The 17,566-nt window shown below is 40.1% G+C and overlaps 1 protein-coding gene across 9 annotated transcripts in view; it reads left to right on the top strand.

Moving 5' to 3' along the window:
* CPQ (carboxypeptidase Q) overlaps positions 1-17,566 on the top strand; it is a 164,811-nt gene that overhangs the window by 129,922 nt on the left and 17,323 nt on the right. For all 9 annotated transcript variants that reach the window (XM_076329372.1, XM_076329366.1, XM_076329373.1 and 6 more), the window contains one exon: positions 1,551-1,752. In XM_076329372.1, the coding sequence (XP_076185487.1) occupies positions 1,551-1,752 (202 nt within the window). The remainder of the gene's footprint in view (positions 1-1,550; positions 1,753-17,566) is intronic.

Below are 17,566 nucleotides of genomic sequence, written 5' to 3'. Positions count from 1 at the left end.
GCTCATGACCTGTAATACTGCATATGATGATAGGCCTAGACACCACATGTATCCTAATTCTTTGCATTTAATCTTTTATAAACTGAAGATTTTTTTCATTGTATAAAAATAGTGATTGCCAATTTGGTGACATTGTTGGTTATTTCCACCTTGATTTCCAGTAATTGGATGGGTATATAGGTAGATTGGCAATTTTAAGGCATTATAACATTTACAGTTACTTAATTATGTGCAAAAATTTTGTATTAATTTTTTTAACTGCTGGATATATTTCTAAGTTAGAAGTGAATACCTCTGCTATGTTAGAACTTGTTTCACTCAAAAGAGAAAAGTTTTGGGAAAGTAGAGTGTAAAACACAGTTCTTGGCAAATTCTATAAAGAACTTCTGAAAACTTATGTGAATATCACATTCACAGCCACCTGTAGTTCATATTTGGTTTTATAACCAGAAAAATGTGAAAGAATTCTTTACTGAATTGTAGGCTTATGTAAGCTGTTAATGACATGGACCTGTTACTCACCGCTATCACATATCTCTTGTAACGATTTTCTTGTAATAACCCGTGACAGCCATAAAATTCTGTAATAAGATCTGGGCATTGGAGTAAAACCTGCAGTAAGTTCTCTTAGTCACATTCAAGATAGTCTGAAGTATAGCTTTTTTCTGCCTGACCTGGCCATAAACTGTTTTATTTTGCAAAAAAAGTCACGTGCCTCTCAAAAAGAGTGAGACCTTCCTTCACGTAAAGTCCCTAAGTACTTTATTCCAATTAAACCTTTGTGACTGAGTGTTCTGAGTGTATGGGAAGCAAATAAATGGCTCTGGATGCCAATTTTTGTTCTTTTAGCTAAAAAGAATCTTCCAAGTGCACACTAAAAGTGAATGTTATTATGCCATTTATACACAAAATCTTAAAATTTCATGTTTCCTGTAAGGACTTACCTTGGAAACACAAAATTCCCTTAAAACAGACATTATTCCTTCAGGTCAGGAGGAACCTTGGCATTTCAGTCCTCCAACTGAAGTCAGAGTTGACTATGTGGTATATCAAAAATAATGTGTTTCTGAAGAGGCAGCAGCTGTTTTTTTAAATGGGATGTCCTTCACAGTCTAAGCAAGCTTTGAATGCATCGAATTTTAAAGCCAACCAGACTGTGTACCCTCTCCCCTGCAACAGAATTTCTGAGTTTCAGGTCTGAGAAGAAAGTGAGAGCTGCAAGTGAAAACTGAAATATGGTGGTAATGGCTTACCTTTCTAGGTGGCACTTCAGAAGTCTTAAAGCAAGTATTTGGGGACAGCAGGCCAGTCATGTTGTGGCTCCTACAAAATATTGATGCCTCAGAACTGAACTTGAACTTTTTCAGCGTTTTCATACAGAAAGATTAGGTCCCTTCATTTATGCTTATATACACACGATCACAGGAAGCATTTCTCTGCTTCTTAAACAAATTTGTTATGGTATGCTCACTCTGACATCTAGAATACAGTATATGGCGCCATTTAAAATAGCAATCACAAAACGGTATCTTCTTTCCTTACATGTTTAGGAAAATATCTCCAACTTTGATATCGTCATGGAGTCTGATGAGGGCACCTTCAAGCCATCTGGACTGGGTTTTACTGGCAATGCTAAAGCTCGAGACATTGTGAACGAGATCATGACTCTGCTGCTGCCCATCAACGTTACGGATGTTTACGACAACGCAGATGGAACAGACATCGATTACTGGATGAGAGACAGGGTGCCCGGTGAGCATGCTTTACAGGTGACACCGCTCCTCCCGTGCGGTGGCACGTCGGATGGGTGGTCTGGTGTTTTGAAAATAGTAAGAAATGCTTTCTCTTGCGGAGCAAAATTTACCATAGGTAAAATGCAGAAATGTTAAAAGGTGACCAGCAGAAATAGGACATAAAGTGCATTTGAGCTGCAGTTTAATAATGGTATAGATTATACATAGCATAACATGCCTAAAATCTTCTTTTTGGCTTTAAGGATTTATAATAATTAATCCCAGACTGGTGATTTATAAATAGTAAACTAAGACGGAGGGGAATACTCCAATGCAGAACAGATAATTTTTTTATTATTATTATTATTTTGACTTTGAAATACAGGTTTTTGTCTCCCTGTTTTATATGCTGAAGAAACAATGTTTTTGAGATGTGACATTTAAAAGGTTATGGGGCATTAAGGGGTAAAATTCTTCAGAGTTTGAACTGGTTTAGGGGTTTGTTTGGAGTATTGTATCTGGCTCCCAGTGGGGAGCAGCTTTTGGCAAAGAGGCTTGCAAGCTGTGAGAGAGATCCGCTGCTGGCAGCCCCCCTGTGCAGGAGACCCCACACTAGCAGGGGGGCTGCAGAGCACGAGTCACAATTAGAGGCCAACCTGGGTGAAGCCTTAGTGAATTTCCATTATAATTTCCACACTTGAATAATAGTAGAAAGAAAAAAGTTTCATAACACTGATATTTAAAAAATTATGATAAGTTTTAAAATTTTAAGGTTCTTTTCCTCCAGTGTTTTATGACTGAAGTAAGCTGGCGCATTTCTCATGCTAGTTTTACTAGTAGCTACTATATGCTTAGAATCTCTTAATATTTGATTAACTGCCTTGTTTTTTACCTGGTCTTGTGGAAGATGCAGTCGGTCTTGGAATATATGCTTCTTATGTATGGTCAGAATCCTTTGCTTCTCACTCACCTGGGGTGTACAAAGATACCATAAGGTTGACTGCCTTGAAAAATGTATGGATATCTAATTTTCAAAGCAAAATATCTATGCTGGGCAAGAAGTATGGATGAAAGGATATTGTTAAACAGCTAGGGATTCACCTTCAGCGGGTGTGCTGCTCTCCAGGTGAGGTGCAAGCTGTTCAGTGCAATGTCATACAGCTGTGACACTGGTGTGCACTCGGGTTCCTAGGTTCTGTAAGCCTCTGTAAGATGCCTCTGCACCTTACATGAGCATTAGGACCATGTGCTGAGTTGAGTTGAGAGAGCGTAAGTACTGCTGAGAGGCTGTAGCCATGCATCGTCCTCCACAGCCTATAAGTGCCCGTGCGAAGACATCTGGTCCAGAATTTCAGACCGACATGTCTGGGCTGCAGTTGGAATATGAGAACTCACCATACAGCCCGTGTTTAGAAAATGCAGGTGTTACTGGAATGATTTCCTGGGTAAGGTATTGGGGACAGAACATGGAGAACATTACAGTCAGTTATCGGGGACTTCCATTGTGCTTCCCATCTGAGGGCAACAGATTATGGAAGGAGAGAGAAGAATTTAGCATTCAAATGCCTTGTTTTCAGTTGGTAATGTGAGTGGTGCTTGTGATGACAGTGTGCATTGAGCTCTTGTACACGGACTTTTCATCAGCTGAGGTGCACCTGGAGCAGAAACAGCTACAGCTTGCCATGGTCCTCTTGATCAGTCACCTGGGCTACATGTGTAAAGTACACTCAGCAGGAGCAGGGCAGAAATGGGAGCCCTCTCCCATGGTCATCTGTACTCTTCAGAAAGCATGGGCTATGAAAAATATCATAAACTATAAGCTCAACTTTGGGAAAATATAAATACGTTAGAACCAAGACCTCAGTTTTTAAATAAATCTGATTTGCTTTCCTATTAAAAATTTGGCATATTAATTGATGGTGGATTTTTTTGCTGTCTGAAGCTTTGATTCATTTAACTTCCTGTAAAGCAACAAAGTGTTCTTGCAGCATAAAGGAAGAGTGATTCTTTTTTTCCCCATTGAGCCCCGGTGGGAAGGAATTAGCTCCACTAAAAGAATTTCAGCTGCTTTAGATTGTATTTCGTACTGTACCAGGGAGAAGTCTAAGACATCTTGTAATCTTCATGCCTTGTCTGCAGTATTCTCACTGCTCAAATGAGCCCTTATGGTGTATAATAACATTGGAACAAATTGAACACACTGTAACAGCTTTTATAATTTTGTCCAATTGAAACAAGCAGTCAAGTGTTGACACTTCATCGATTTTATTTAAATATTTTCTTGAAAATACACTTGGTGGCTTTGTTTCTGTAACAGTGAGATAAAATATGGTGTACTTCTTGAACAATAAGAATGGTTTCTGACATAATTTCGCTAGAATTTTTCTCCTTTTTGGTGTTAAATAGATTCTGGGATTTGCCTTTTTAGATGCTATTAATATTCTGCTCCTCCTGCTCTTTTTGGTCTGAAAGGTCCACAGAGGGCAACGGTATGTGTGTTTTTCAGAGCTGTTCATAGCTGCTCCTGAGACAGGTGAAGTGACTCTGGCTCCTTACTCTCTGCTATTTCCAGCATGTTTATTTTTAATGGGCATGCAATTAAATGTTATTTGTAATGTTACTTAAACGTATTTGCAAGAAAACAGCGGTGACTATTCTGAGATTTTAGGATCAGAGAGGCCAGGAGAGTTCAGAGTGCTTTGCAAACGGTAGACTGAAGTCTAAAGCACAAGCAAGGTGATTTGCACCAATCACAGCAGTTTAATGCTATGTGACTGTGGAGTATTAGAAATATTTCCGGCAGTGGCCTTTACATTGGATTATTTTGAGAACAGCTCAGCCCAGCAATGAGGAATGTCTGTAGCTGTGTTTTTCTAGTGATAGCCAGTTTTCAGCTACTGAAAATATTTGTATAACGTTTGTTTTGCTTTTTCATGAAGCATAAATCAAATGAAATGGGGTTTTGTGGTGTCGTATTTTATGCTGTGGTTTTGCAGTTTGAGGTTACCATTGGTCCTAGGACTGCACCTTTATTAATTATGCAATTATCTTCCTCAGCTTTCTTTTTAAGGGTTCAATTACGTATTTGTTTTTAGTTAGGGATACGTCTAAACTGTGGCACATAAAGCTGTTCCTTTCCAACACTAAGTCCTAATCAAGTTTGGCCAGAATTTGCAAATATAGGTGGGGAGATGGGTTGGTTGGGTTTATTTGGTTGGTTTCTTTGCATGCTTTTTCACAACAGGCTTCTTCAGTGTCTGAAGGGGTTAAAAAAAACATTAAGCAGGCCCTGCTAGACTAGCGCTCAGGTATTTTTGTTGAAAAAGCAGAGTATCTGATGATCACAAGGATGCTTCAAACATGATTTAGAACAGTTACTAAGGTAATAGCACCAGGGCTGAGTCAGCCTTCCCTGCAAACCTTCAGAACTTTCATTCAAACTGGCAGCCTGTCACAAGTGGGGTCCCCCAGGGATCGATATTGGGCCCAACGCTGTTTAATATCTTCATAAGTGATCTGGATGATGGGATCAAGTGTACCCTGCTGAAGTTTGCTGGTGATACCACACTGAGTGGGGAAGCGGACACTTCGGAAGGGAGAGCCACCCTGCAGGAAGACCTGGACAGGCCGGAAGAGTGGGCTAACAAGAACCTTATGAAGTTCAACAAGGACCAGTGTAAGGTCTTGCACCTGGGAAAACATAATCCGGGATTATGTGCAGCACAGGCTGGGATCTACCCGGCTGGGGAGCAGCTCCGTGGAAAGGGACGTGGGGGTCCAACAAGCTCAATATGAGTGAACAGTGTGCTGCTGCGGCAAAGCAAGCCCACAGGGTGCTGGATTGCATCAACAAGGGCATCAGCAGCAGAGATAAAGAAGTCATTATCCCACTCTACTCAGCGCTTGTCAGGCCACACTTGGAACACTGTGTTCAGTTTTGGTCCCCACTATGCAAAAAAGATGTGGACAGGCTGGAGAGGGTCCAGAGAAGGGCCACAAAGATGGTCAAGGGACTGGGAAGCCTGCCGTAAGAGGAAAGGCCGAGAGAACTGGGTTTGTTCAGCCTTGAGAAAAGAAGGCTTAGGGCAGACCTTATCGCCATGTTCCAGTATTTAAAGGGTGGCTACAAAGAAGATGGCGACTCCCTTTTTACAAGGAGTCACATGGGAAAGACGAGGGGTAACGGGTACAAGTTACTCCTGGGGAGATTCTGACTGGACACAAGAGGAAAATTTTTCACAATGAGAACAATCAGCCATTGGAATAATCTCCCCAGGGAAGTGGTGGATTCCCCAACATTGGACACTTTTAAGATTCAGCTGGACAGGGTGCTGGGCCATCTTGTCTAGACCGTGCTTTTGCCAAGAAGGGTTGGACCAGATGTCCTTGAGGTCCCTTCCAACCTGGTATTCTATGATTCTATGAAACTGAGAGGGGGGAATGAAGCGATTATATTTGTATTATGGTATCCAGTGAACATTAGTTCAGCTTTAGGTGTTAGGGGAGAGGAAAATGGATGCTCTCCTATTTTTGCAGAGGGAAGGCTGTTGCGACACAGTGTTTCCAGGAGAGCTGGTTCAAGGATGCTCCTTTCTGCCAGGCCTGTCAGGGAGGTTATCTGTTGCTGCAGTGCTTATGATGGGAACACTTGTCTGTTAGGAACTGAGCTGTATTTGAGATTGAGCTGACCCAGGACATCAAACAACTCCCAAAAGGCATGTGGCAACTCCTCTATTTAAAATTCAACCAGTGACCTAAAGGTGAAACTCCTTTTTAGAATGTCACTCTGAACCTTGATGGTTGTTCGTGTGTCTCTGTCTCCACAGTGACGGTGTCTTGCTTTTTTGTTACATTACACATGAGGAGAAATTACTCTTCCAGAAACTAATAAACCAGTAGTTCATCTAACTTTAATGTTTCTTCAGAAATCAAAAATTCATTGCTAACCCAATCTATTAGTCATTTTCTCAGAGGTGGCAAACAAATACTATCATATATCATTTATCTCATTTTTATATTTCCACAGTGCTTCTTTATTACCTTAATCTAAAATAAGATGTATTTCGGCCTTAGACACCAGACTTTGACATGCACTGTTTCCTTTCTTATTATGTAGGAGGTCAAATCCTTCAATTCCACCCCTTTTCTGGAGCATGCTTCCCCCTTGTCCCCCTGTCCCCATCATCTCTTGTAGCGCCAAACTCCATTATGAGCCTGCCGGCATGCTTGAGCCAAGCCAGCTCCTCTGCTCGGTGTCAGCCAGAGGTGTGTTTGAGAAAGTGGTGTAATGGGAAAACTCCCTTACTTGAGGTTGCCACCTGGGCATAAAGAATTGGGTGAACTCTATTTCCCAAATTATAAGTGGGTAAACTCTGTTCACTCTTGGCTATATCACTGTTTGGAAGTGATACCCCACTGTGATGCATGAATCATTGCTCCTCAGTGTACCCGCTTCATACTCTCTGCAGACTTGGGCAGACTCTTTGGATCCAGTTTCTAAGCTTCTTTTTATTGCCAAAAGAATAAAAACTGTAAGGAAAAAGAGGAAAAATATGACTCACATAGTCTAGGACTTCACAGGCCAATGCTGAAAAGCCTTTGGCTTGATTGTACACAGGTAAGGGACATTTCACTTGATGAAGACCTTCCGATAAGATGAGGGAAAGAGAAAAAGGTTTCCTTAAAAATAGCCATTAAACTTAACTTCCTCATTTTAATATGTAGCATTTGTGTGATTTGTGATCTGAGATGTTCAGTGTAGGGTATCATGTGGAGAACTCCAGTTATTTGACCAAGTGACTAACACTTGTGAAATGTCTCCTTGCTCATGGAGCAAAAAGTTGGACAAAACTCCTAAATGCTACTCACAAAACTAGCTTTACGCATAGTATTACAAGTACTGAGATAATTTTAGTTACTCCACAGTTGCTACGTTTTTGTATTTGCTGAGTTCCCACTGCTCTGGACATGTGTTGAAGCACACTGCCAACACCAGCAACTATGGGCCTAATTTATATTTGTGTGGAAAAGAGGGTAAGGGGCTTATGGTCTACACCTATATCTTGCCTGAGTCTTGATCTGAGTAAGTCAGATATATCAGCACTGTTGTGTGATAATTAGCAACATTGTATTGCTTTTTCCAGGTCATTCATTTCCTTTTAAATATCTTATTTTATCATTCCGAAAGGAAATATGGTGAACAAGTGTGTTCCACTGCAGAAGTCAAATTTTCTGCAACTTGGGAGGTATTAAATTAAACCAGTATGCTAAGAGAACAATTATAATTGCTTGGCATTTAAAGAACCTACTATAAGTGCTACAGCTATTAGAACCATTTAAAATCATGATTGCAGAAAGAACTGTGTGTATTAATCTGTAAAATAATTCATCTGTGCTCTAATTTATCATTGTTCCATAAAAATGGGCTTTTGAAATTAGAAATTACTCTAGAGTAATTAAATAAATTTAATGTGCTGCAACTTTTTATGAAGGTGAATACCTTAAAAGGCTCATAGTTTAACATAATATCTCAGTTATATTAGCCTTTCATATGACCTTTTCTGCTTTTAATAAAGTTAATAAAGTCTTTGAGACTAATCATTTAATGAAAGGACTAGTCTGTAGATTATGGTATGTTTTCATATTAGTTGTGCTATTTGACTACCAGACAAGCTTGACCGTGCTTTACATACAGTTCTTTCCACCTTTGTTCTGCTTGGGCTAGAGTCTTGTTTTGGCATATTGGAGTAAGGGACTACTTCTAATAATTAACAGGAAGCATCAGAATTGCAAGTTTGTTTGTTTCATGTGGACTAGACACAGACCTTGCAAATACTCAGCTGGGATAGTACTGTTGGAGGGAGGGATAGAGTGGGGTGACTAGGCACAGTGCCCGAATGCAAATTTTACTGGTAGTTTTAAGAGGGCTTCTGTCACGTATTTCTCATTAGAGCATGTACATTTCTAATGTGAGGGCACAGGGTGGTCCTGTCAAGTCAAAAATAATGTGTCATCTTTGGGGCAAAATAATTCATGATTGTAGCAAATACTTGAAAACTGCTTATTCACACTTATTTTGACAAAAATGAAGACTACTTCTGAATGAACTTGCTGAAGTCTACCTTAACTATGAACTCCCACTGTTCAGTAACACGTTTTAAGAGTAATTTATTAGAGACTGATAAAAATACTAAGAAGCGAAAGGTTGACACAATCAAGGGCGAATGCTGCAATTAGTAGCAGGTGGTACTAAGTGGTTTTACTTCACTTAATATTAGTGACATTTTAGTGGGAGCAAGATCACAAAAGAGCTGCAGGAAGATTTGAAAGTCGAGAAATCGTACCTTACAGTGAGAAATGGGAGACTTTAAATCTCTCTCTGTTTATGCAAAACTATGTTAAGTGATGACTCAACTACAGCATACTTATTAGGCTGGGAAGAGATTTTTCTAATTACAGCACCTTTCTCCCTTATTTTAAAAAATAGTCCATTAGCAATTCAGCCTATCTGAGTCTAAACAAATTCAAAGTGGAAGAAAGCAAACACCTTCTTCCAATAAGGTTAGTGAGCTACAGCAGCACCTCGCAGACTTGGTGAATTCTCCATCATTTTGAAAGTGTAAAAGAAGGCTTGGATGTCCTTCAAAAAGTAAAGGGTATTTCAAGCAGGAGGATTGGGCTTGATGTGGTAGTTACAAGGTGAGGTCCTTTGCCATGTGTTATTCAGAAGGCGTGATTAGATGGTAATGGGTCTTGCTGACCTTAAAAAATATGTGAATCTGCCAGTAAACCTTACAAGCATTTTCCATAATGAAATGCTTCCTTCCCCATTTAATCCTCACCTATTTCAAACAGACTAGCTTTTTGAATATCAAAAGCTCGTCTTTGATTTGTACAACATTCAGATAATCCTCATTACGATTAAAAAAATAGAACTATTGTTAGCTTGCCAATCCCAGAGGAAATTTGAACTGTGAAATCAAAAATATTTGCAAAACTCTATTATACATTGCTGAACAGCTTGAATTTCTTGTTTTATTTCTAGTTATTCTCTTTTCTTCAGTATCTGTGATGCATTTTATTTGACAAAGTTTTCTTGGTGGTCACAAGCTAAGAATTACAGCACAGGAGTTAAGAAGCTGATACTACATAGCACTTAAATTTATCTTTCAAAAAACTGAGGCAAGACAGCTTGAAAATAATCTTATATGAATATTACAATAAATTAGTTTGAAACACTGACATTCTGATTGGCTTTTAGAATCCTAGAAGAAGTAAAATTGTTCCGGTGCCTTCAACACTGTACAAATACTAAATAAGCTCATTAATCTAGTAATGAAAACTTAAATTGTTTCAAATAAAATCATAAATTCTAATGGTTCTTGCACTTTTTGGCTAGTGGACTTCTTTCTCTTAAAGACAATTTTGTCACTGTTGCTTCTGTGAATATCAGTAAGGTTGAATTTTTTCCTTACTTCTAGATGCTTACTTTTCAAAAAATTACATGAGGAAGACTGGCATAAAAGACCCTGTTATTAAATAGGTTCCTTCTGTAAGCCCACAAAATTCCTAAACATTTCAAAAATCATGAGTAAATTTGCTCCTGCCACTCACCTTGTTAGTAGGAGAATATGCTCTGTTTCAGAAAAGAAACACTGAAAATACCTAACTGAGAATCTCATTTGGATTTGGGGTGTGGTTGTTTTTGTTCTGGCTGTGCCTCTGAGAGGCATATTAATTCTCCATTGTTAGCCGCGTAGGAAAGCTGAATTCTGTTTCTGTGGGTGGGAATATTCTTTTCATATGGAAGCATTTGCCATTTGTTGATCCTAAAAAACCAAGTGTCCTACATTAACACACAGAGCTCAGTGTTAACATGTTAAATATGCAGTTTGGAAGTAGAAGTTAGTTAAGCCTTATTCCTAGAACTGTCTCTGACTTCACTGAAGCTTGTGCAAATAATGAAGTAAATAGGAAAAAAAAAGAGGGGTTAATTTGTGTTCTGTAAGGAAGTTGGAGGTGGAAAGTGTTTGCCAATGGAAAAGTGTGAAAGTCAAACGTGAGTCTCTCCACTTTTTTTTTTATATTTTTTTAACTTTTTCGGAATTTGACTGTATGAAAAATAAGACACATTCATAGTATGGAAATGTTGGGAGATTTCTCACCAAATGTGTAATGATCCAGAATGGCTGTTAGGAACAACAGCAGAAATATCTGTGGATTCGTGGATTTCATTCCTGGAAAACAAACTGTAATGTATCAGTATTAAAAACTGAATAAAAAATAAACTGTTCAGTAGCATTCCAGGAAGACCACGCGTAAGCTGCTCTTGGTGGGAGGGACACAGGTTAAATGGATTAAGATCTGGCTTGCAGCTCTCCAAGTAGTTTCCTATATGAAGTCATATGATGAGTGTTTCTAATGGGATTCTTCAGGGCTTGGTACATCCTCAACTATTCAGAGTTTCCATTGGTGGTTTGGAACCAAGTTTAAAATTACAACAAAACACAGCTGATGTAATTGCTGTTGGAATGATAAAGAGTGATGAGAACAAGCTGATCATCTGGCCAGGGTGATTATGTTAGTGAGAGTCCACTCTGTCTACTTTGTTCACACCTTTCTTGTACTGGAGGCCCAAAAGAAGATGCAATATTTAGAAAAAAATCACCTCCTTGGACCTGTTGGCTACCCTATTGCTAATGTAGCCCCATATGTTACCTTCACTGCCACAAGGTCTCACTGATGCTGCTTGTCCAGCAGGGCCTGCTGGTCCTGTTCTGCAGAGCTGCTACCCTGCTAGTGCGCCTCCAGCCGGTACTGTTGCAGTGGGTTGTCCTGTTCCAGTACAGGACTTTGGTTTTGTCTTTGCTGAATTTTCTGAGGTCCTTGTCAGGCCACTCCTGGATTTTGAGCTCTCTGTACAGTAGCTCTGCCTTCCAGCATATGCAACTGCTCTTTCCACAAATTTAATGAAGACGCGGGCCATCCCTGTCGTCTGGGTCATTGCTGAAGATGCAAAGGGTACTGGCCTGGCATTGACCCCTGAGGGTCACACTGCTCATAACCAGCCACCAGTTAGACCTCAAACTGCTGATGGCTGGCCTTTGAGCCCAGTGGTCCGGTCAGTTTTCCACCCACTTTTATTCCACCCCTCCAGTCCATAATTTTCCTGGGGACTGAGGTTAGTTTGTCTGGCTTACCGTTCTCTGGATCCTGTGCTTTTTATTTTACAACAGGCATAACATTTGCCTTTTTTCAGTCATTGGGGACTTCCTCTGATGGCCACAACTTTTCTAAGATGATAGAAAGCAACCTCTCAGTGGCATTGGCCAGCTCCCTCCTGCAGCCCATCCAGTACCATTAGTTTGTATTTGCCCCATTTACTTAAACAATGCCTAATTTCATCTTCCTATATCATGAGTAGTACCTGTTCCCCCTTCTCCCCAACTCTGCTGCCAGGCAGAGACCTGAGAGTTACTTGAAAGTTTAAGCCACAGCGATTACTATCTTGCTATTCTTTCGTTACTCATTACAGCTAATACAGCGAATAGTATAGCACTTCCACAACATTTTTTCCCAAGCAATCTAAAAGTTTTACATGGAAAGGAGGCTGTAAAAACATCTTGACTGACTGTGCAGGGCACATTGGAGGTTTGAACCAAGTATGTTTTTGATCCAGGATCAGAAAGCTTTTTAGTGACAGAACTTTAGATATTACCCAGAAAACTCGTCCCTTCCTTAAGCAGCAAACTCATCACGCTTCCATTTGCAGGTGACATTTTAGGTGCAAATGTCTGAGGCTTCTGAAAAATGCTTTTCTTAGTAGACCTAGCTGAACAAATACAAAGCTCAGGAATCATTTATAGAGACATCTTCCTCAAAGGAGCAAGTTCAAAATTATTTCAGTGGCACTCTCTCCAGGAAATTGTTAACATTTATAAACTTTAGAATGGGAACCCTTCTAACTGTCTTCAAAACTGATTCTACAGATTTGGTCCATAGTGCTACTGAATTTCTGAAGAGCAGAATTTATTGAGCACCTTTTTTTTTTCCAGATGCCTCTCTTTCCAATGAGACTATGTGTGTTTTCATGTAATAATTCCAGTCAATTCAGCCAGAAAAACACGAAGTGTGAAAGAAACTGAATATGTGTTTGTATTTTGTAGTGGCAAAACCTCAAGAAAGGATCGTGGGCTGCATAGGAATGCAAGAGAGAAGTTACGGGGTTACTGTTCTGGCTCCAACAGGGGCTGCCATCATCACCGAACAATTTTATGCTTCCTCAGTTTCCCTAATGGTAGCAGTTACGGTGAGGGGTGCTGAGGAGCTACTTTTTGTCTGTAAGGTGCAATAAAGAAAAAGGAGTCCTCAGTACCTTCCTAATTAAGCTGGTCCGTCTTCTGCTGGAATCATCAGACCTTGCATTTATTTAGCACAAGAGCAGCTTTACCTGATCAAATGTTATGGATGTGTGTAAAGAAAATAGCAGCGTAAGTGGAAAGAGCTTCCTACAAATGTATTTTAGGGACGTGTAAACAAATCTGTCTGCAAGGACAAAGCATGCACCTCAACGCAAGCAGCAGTTTATAAAGTTCTTCATCCAAAGAGCCAGAAAACCTAATTAAGAATTATTATCCATCAGGGCCAGTCTGTCCACAGCTCTCGGCTGTTTGCAGTGACTGTGACAGCACTGTCTCAATCACCATGTAGGGCTTGGAAATCCACCAAAGAAAATGGGCACTTTTCCTGTTGCTTAGCTGGCTAAACTGGATTTTAAAACAGTTCAGTTCTATTAACTATATTAAACCTGAGCAATGACCTTCTGGGACAGCAGAATTTTTGTAGTTGTTGCTGCTGTTTTTAAAGAAAGCAGAAGTAAAGAAATAGCTGAAAGCAGGGATTTTCAGACTCTGGTCTCCAGACTCATGAGGGATTGTGGATTACTCCTAAAAATGTACAACTTTATCTGCTACTAAGAAGAGAGCAAGTTTGTTGTCAGTGGGCTTGATTATCCATCTGTTGTTGGTTGGGATCATCCATGTGATAGAAAATGTTTATAGATTTTAAAATTGGAAGCAGTTGAAAACCATTAATGTGGCATTGTGGAGGGGAAAGAAGTTGAGCAGCTTGGTTTCTCAAAGAGTAGATTCTCCATCCCTACGAGCAGAGACATGAGGGTTTAGGGTATTGGCATTTTTACAGCTAAACCCAATTCCCACGGGTGTGTACCGTACAAACACCTCACTGGCTGGAAGCTACTGGAAGCAACTTACAAAAGTAAATTAGAGATACAAAACAGAAAAACTAAAATTATCTGAGGACAGAGGTTATTGTGATGAATCCTAAAGTAAAGTGGTTTTACCTAAACACGGATTGTCTGGATTGCCTGCCTGCTTCCCCCCTCCCGAAATCCAAACCCGCAACAACAACAGCAACCAAAGCACAGTGGAAGGTGCTGGGAGCAGGCTGAGAAACATCAATGCTCAGTTGCCCATCTCTGAGCAGACAGATGTGGAGAAACGACAACTAGACTTAGCACTGGTGAAGTCACAGAAGTGATTTTCAAAATGTTTTATGCCTTGTGTTCCCTAAATGGGAAACTTCTAGAGGTAGGACTTTTAGCAGTGTTTTCCACATGTGCGTGCATTGCAGTTCATGTGAAATATTTAGGAGCGGGACATTTTTCTGATGTAATGTTCTTATTTCTAGGCTGTCCATAAAATGTCATGAGGTTACTCCAGAAGTTTGATGTCTAGTTTAATGCTGCATGCAAGGTCCACTTGGAATAGTGATCCTGAATTTCCCTCTGCCTCGCAGGCCAAACTTGGCTGTAGTCATGGGTCAAGTCAAGCACCAGAGAAAGAAGATCTGTAGTCTGTTAAGGAGCTATTTCAGAAATGCGTACAAACAGATGAGATTTCAAAGAACCACAGAGCTGGCAAGAAGGTCTCTAGAGAGCCTCTAAACATCCTCCTTCCAACACAGTCCTGCCAGTGCCTGTGTCATTTCTTTCACGTTTGTTTATGCTGTTCGTGAAGACTTACTATAATGGAAACATAGACCAGCCGGTCTGTCCCAGTGCTATTCTTAGTGCTTAGGGAGGTTTTTCTAGTCTTTCCTACTGCAATTTAAGTGCATTAGCTCTCTTTTCTTTCCATTATGAACCCAGAGATATGGTTATTTCTTTCCTCTTCCAGCAGGCTTCTATGTGAAGTTGAGTTTTTCCTTTCTTGGCGTAGTAGTTTATACTTCCCCCTACTGATCAACATCCTGGTTTTAAGTGTCTCCAGTTTGTGAAGATCGCCTAACAAATTCTCATCTTGCCCTCAGTGTCCCTGCTGTACGTCCCTCGTTGGTGTAATCTCTTAGTGTAGGAAGACTCTACTCCATCATTTTTATCTATATTGAAAATATCAAATAGCCTCAGACCCCTGTGGTGCCCCACTCTATACATCCTTCCATTTTTTACTCCCTAACTACACTGTCCATCCAGTTTGCACTAACCTTATAATATACATCATTTTCTTTGTCTCTTCTGGTGTCCTCAGTGATTAACATAACTTTGAGCTTTTATACATGTTTTATGGGATCAGAAAGTTAGTTCAAAGGGAGCCATCATGTATACTGAGGACACAGACCAAGGTGCTGGATCATACTATATCCTGGTAGCATCTGGAGATCGCAGTGTTTTTTCGACTGGCATGAAAAGCATTGATCCTAGGTGTATGTTTTGGGGTTTCTTCATAGTTAGAATGCATTGCGGAAGTAGTTTCTGTGGGTAGATTAGCTCTTTAAGCCTTTAAAGAAAGAAAGATACTGAGAAATGTTGATTTGCATAAACAATCATAGAATCATAGAATCATAGAATCATTGAGGTTGGAAAAGACCTCTAAGATCATCGAGTCCAACCGTCAACCCAACACCACCATGCCCACTAAACCATGTCCCTAAGCGCCTCATCTACACGTCTTTTAAATACCTCCAGGGATGGGGAGATCTATTTTGATGAAATTGAAATAGAAAATAACAGAATGGTGAGTTCCACTAAGAATAAACATTTAGTTAAAATGTAGAACAATTATAGAAACTATTTTTTTAAGGTTTTTATTTCACATATGTATTAAGTCAAGAAAATGCATGATCGGAGTATTTGGTTTTACTGTTTTATTTCACTTTGTGAGAAAAGTTTGGGGTACCTTTTATTTTCATTTGAGTTGGGAAAAGAGAAAAGCAGAATTCTATCATTTGCTGCAAAATGAAAAGCCCAGCTTTTCCCAGCTCTGCCTTTCGTTGTCTGCATGTCTTAAGGATTCCATGAAACTGCAGTTCTTTGCATCACGTATTACTGCAACAACATAATATGGGTTACAAATTATTGGTTTAATCAAAGCAAACCAGTCCTTATACTGTACAAGCTACTCTCTGGAAATTGATGCAAACATGAACCAGGCTAGTTCCAGGTTTTATCAGCTTGTCCAGTCATGTCTTTAGGTGGAAGCCACCGCCAAAACTATCATCATCTCTGGAAAAAAATGAAAAGTACATGAGAGATGTATATGAACAGCACAGAAAAGGTGCATAGTTATCCTCTATAATATTATATTATAGGTAGTGCCCTATTACATTATAGAGAATAACGATCCACCTCTTATAATATACCTGGAGGATCAGAGCATCAGCACTAACCAGAGAACAAACTTAAGACAAAAGGACGCACTTCTCTGGACAACGGATAATTGAATGGAGGAAATCAGCACCACAAGGTGTTTTGGAGACCAGGATCAAACATAAATTTAAAAAGGATGGACTACTGCATGGGAGAAAGGTCCAGCAAAGGCTGTGCAACACAGTGATATGAATGCAAGTTCTATTCAGAAAGTCAATAAACTGTTGATGGCTGGACCCATATACTGAAGGAAGAGACTCTGTTTCTCCCGTTCTTTCTCACAACATTGACTGCTACCAGAGACAGACGCCTGCTGAACCTTTGGGTTTTTTCCCAGTTCAGCTGTTTTTATGTTCTAAGTAGCACTAGTCTGCATGTAGTCTAAATAGTGCTAAATATTCTGGGTAGCCAGGCTCACAGTACTCTTTACAGTCAGTGGCCTTTTAGATGCAGGAATGTTCTGCGTGTTATTTAAAGTGCTAGATGTAAATTATGATGCAGTCTTTCCTTTGAGCCTTTGTTTCCGTATAATATAAATCCAAGGCCCTCGTCCTGCAGCTGGGTGCCTGCGGCTTCCCGCTGCAGCACTTGGCCCGAGCTGAAAGGCAGTGTAAGGCAGATGGGAAGGGAAGGGGGAGAGGAAAGATGAAGTGGCTGGGGTAGTGCTGTGTGGAGTCTTAGGCTTTCGGCTTTCCAGGCTAGCTACTCTCAAACGAAAGCATCTTTTAGTTGGTTTCCAGATTTAGGCTGGAGATAAGCAGGAAATATTAACAATACCAGTGATCGTTATTGGCTGCTTGCGTATTATTTCTGTTCTGTTCTGTGCTTTAAAAATGTTAACCAAATCTGCAAGCAGATGAGACGTTGCAGCAGCAGCCCTTCGCTTCCAAATTACAGACACTCTGAAATAAGCTGAATGGGTTTGAAATAAAAAAAAAGTCGTTAGCGTCTTTTCATTTGTATTTCAGAGCAGAATTAAGGCCCTGTGTACATGTAGCACGTACAGATGCCACCAAAAGAAGTCTTTAGAAAAATACTGCTGAAGGCTGGACAGTTGTTTTTGTAGCACTCAGGCTTTAACTGGTGCATCTCACAGACTGACTTGGGCCCTTGTATTAATAGCAACCCCTGGAGAAACAGGCGGCAGTCTTGTAGGCTGCAGTATGTA

Source organism: Aptenodytes patagonicus, chromosome 2 (assembly GCF_965638725.1).
Source record: "Aptenodytes patagonicus chromosome 2, bAptPat1.pri.cur, whole genome shotgun sequence".
Taxonomy (NCBI): Eukaryota; Metazoa; Chordata; class Aves; order Sphenisciformes; family Spheniscidae; genus Aptenodytes; species Aptenodytes patagonicus.
The sequence above is the reverse complement of the archived record's forward strand: the minus strand, read 5'-3'. Positions and strand labels throughout refer to the sequence as shown.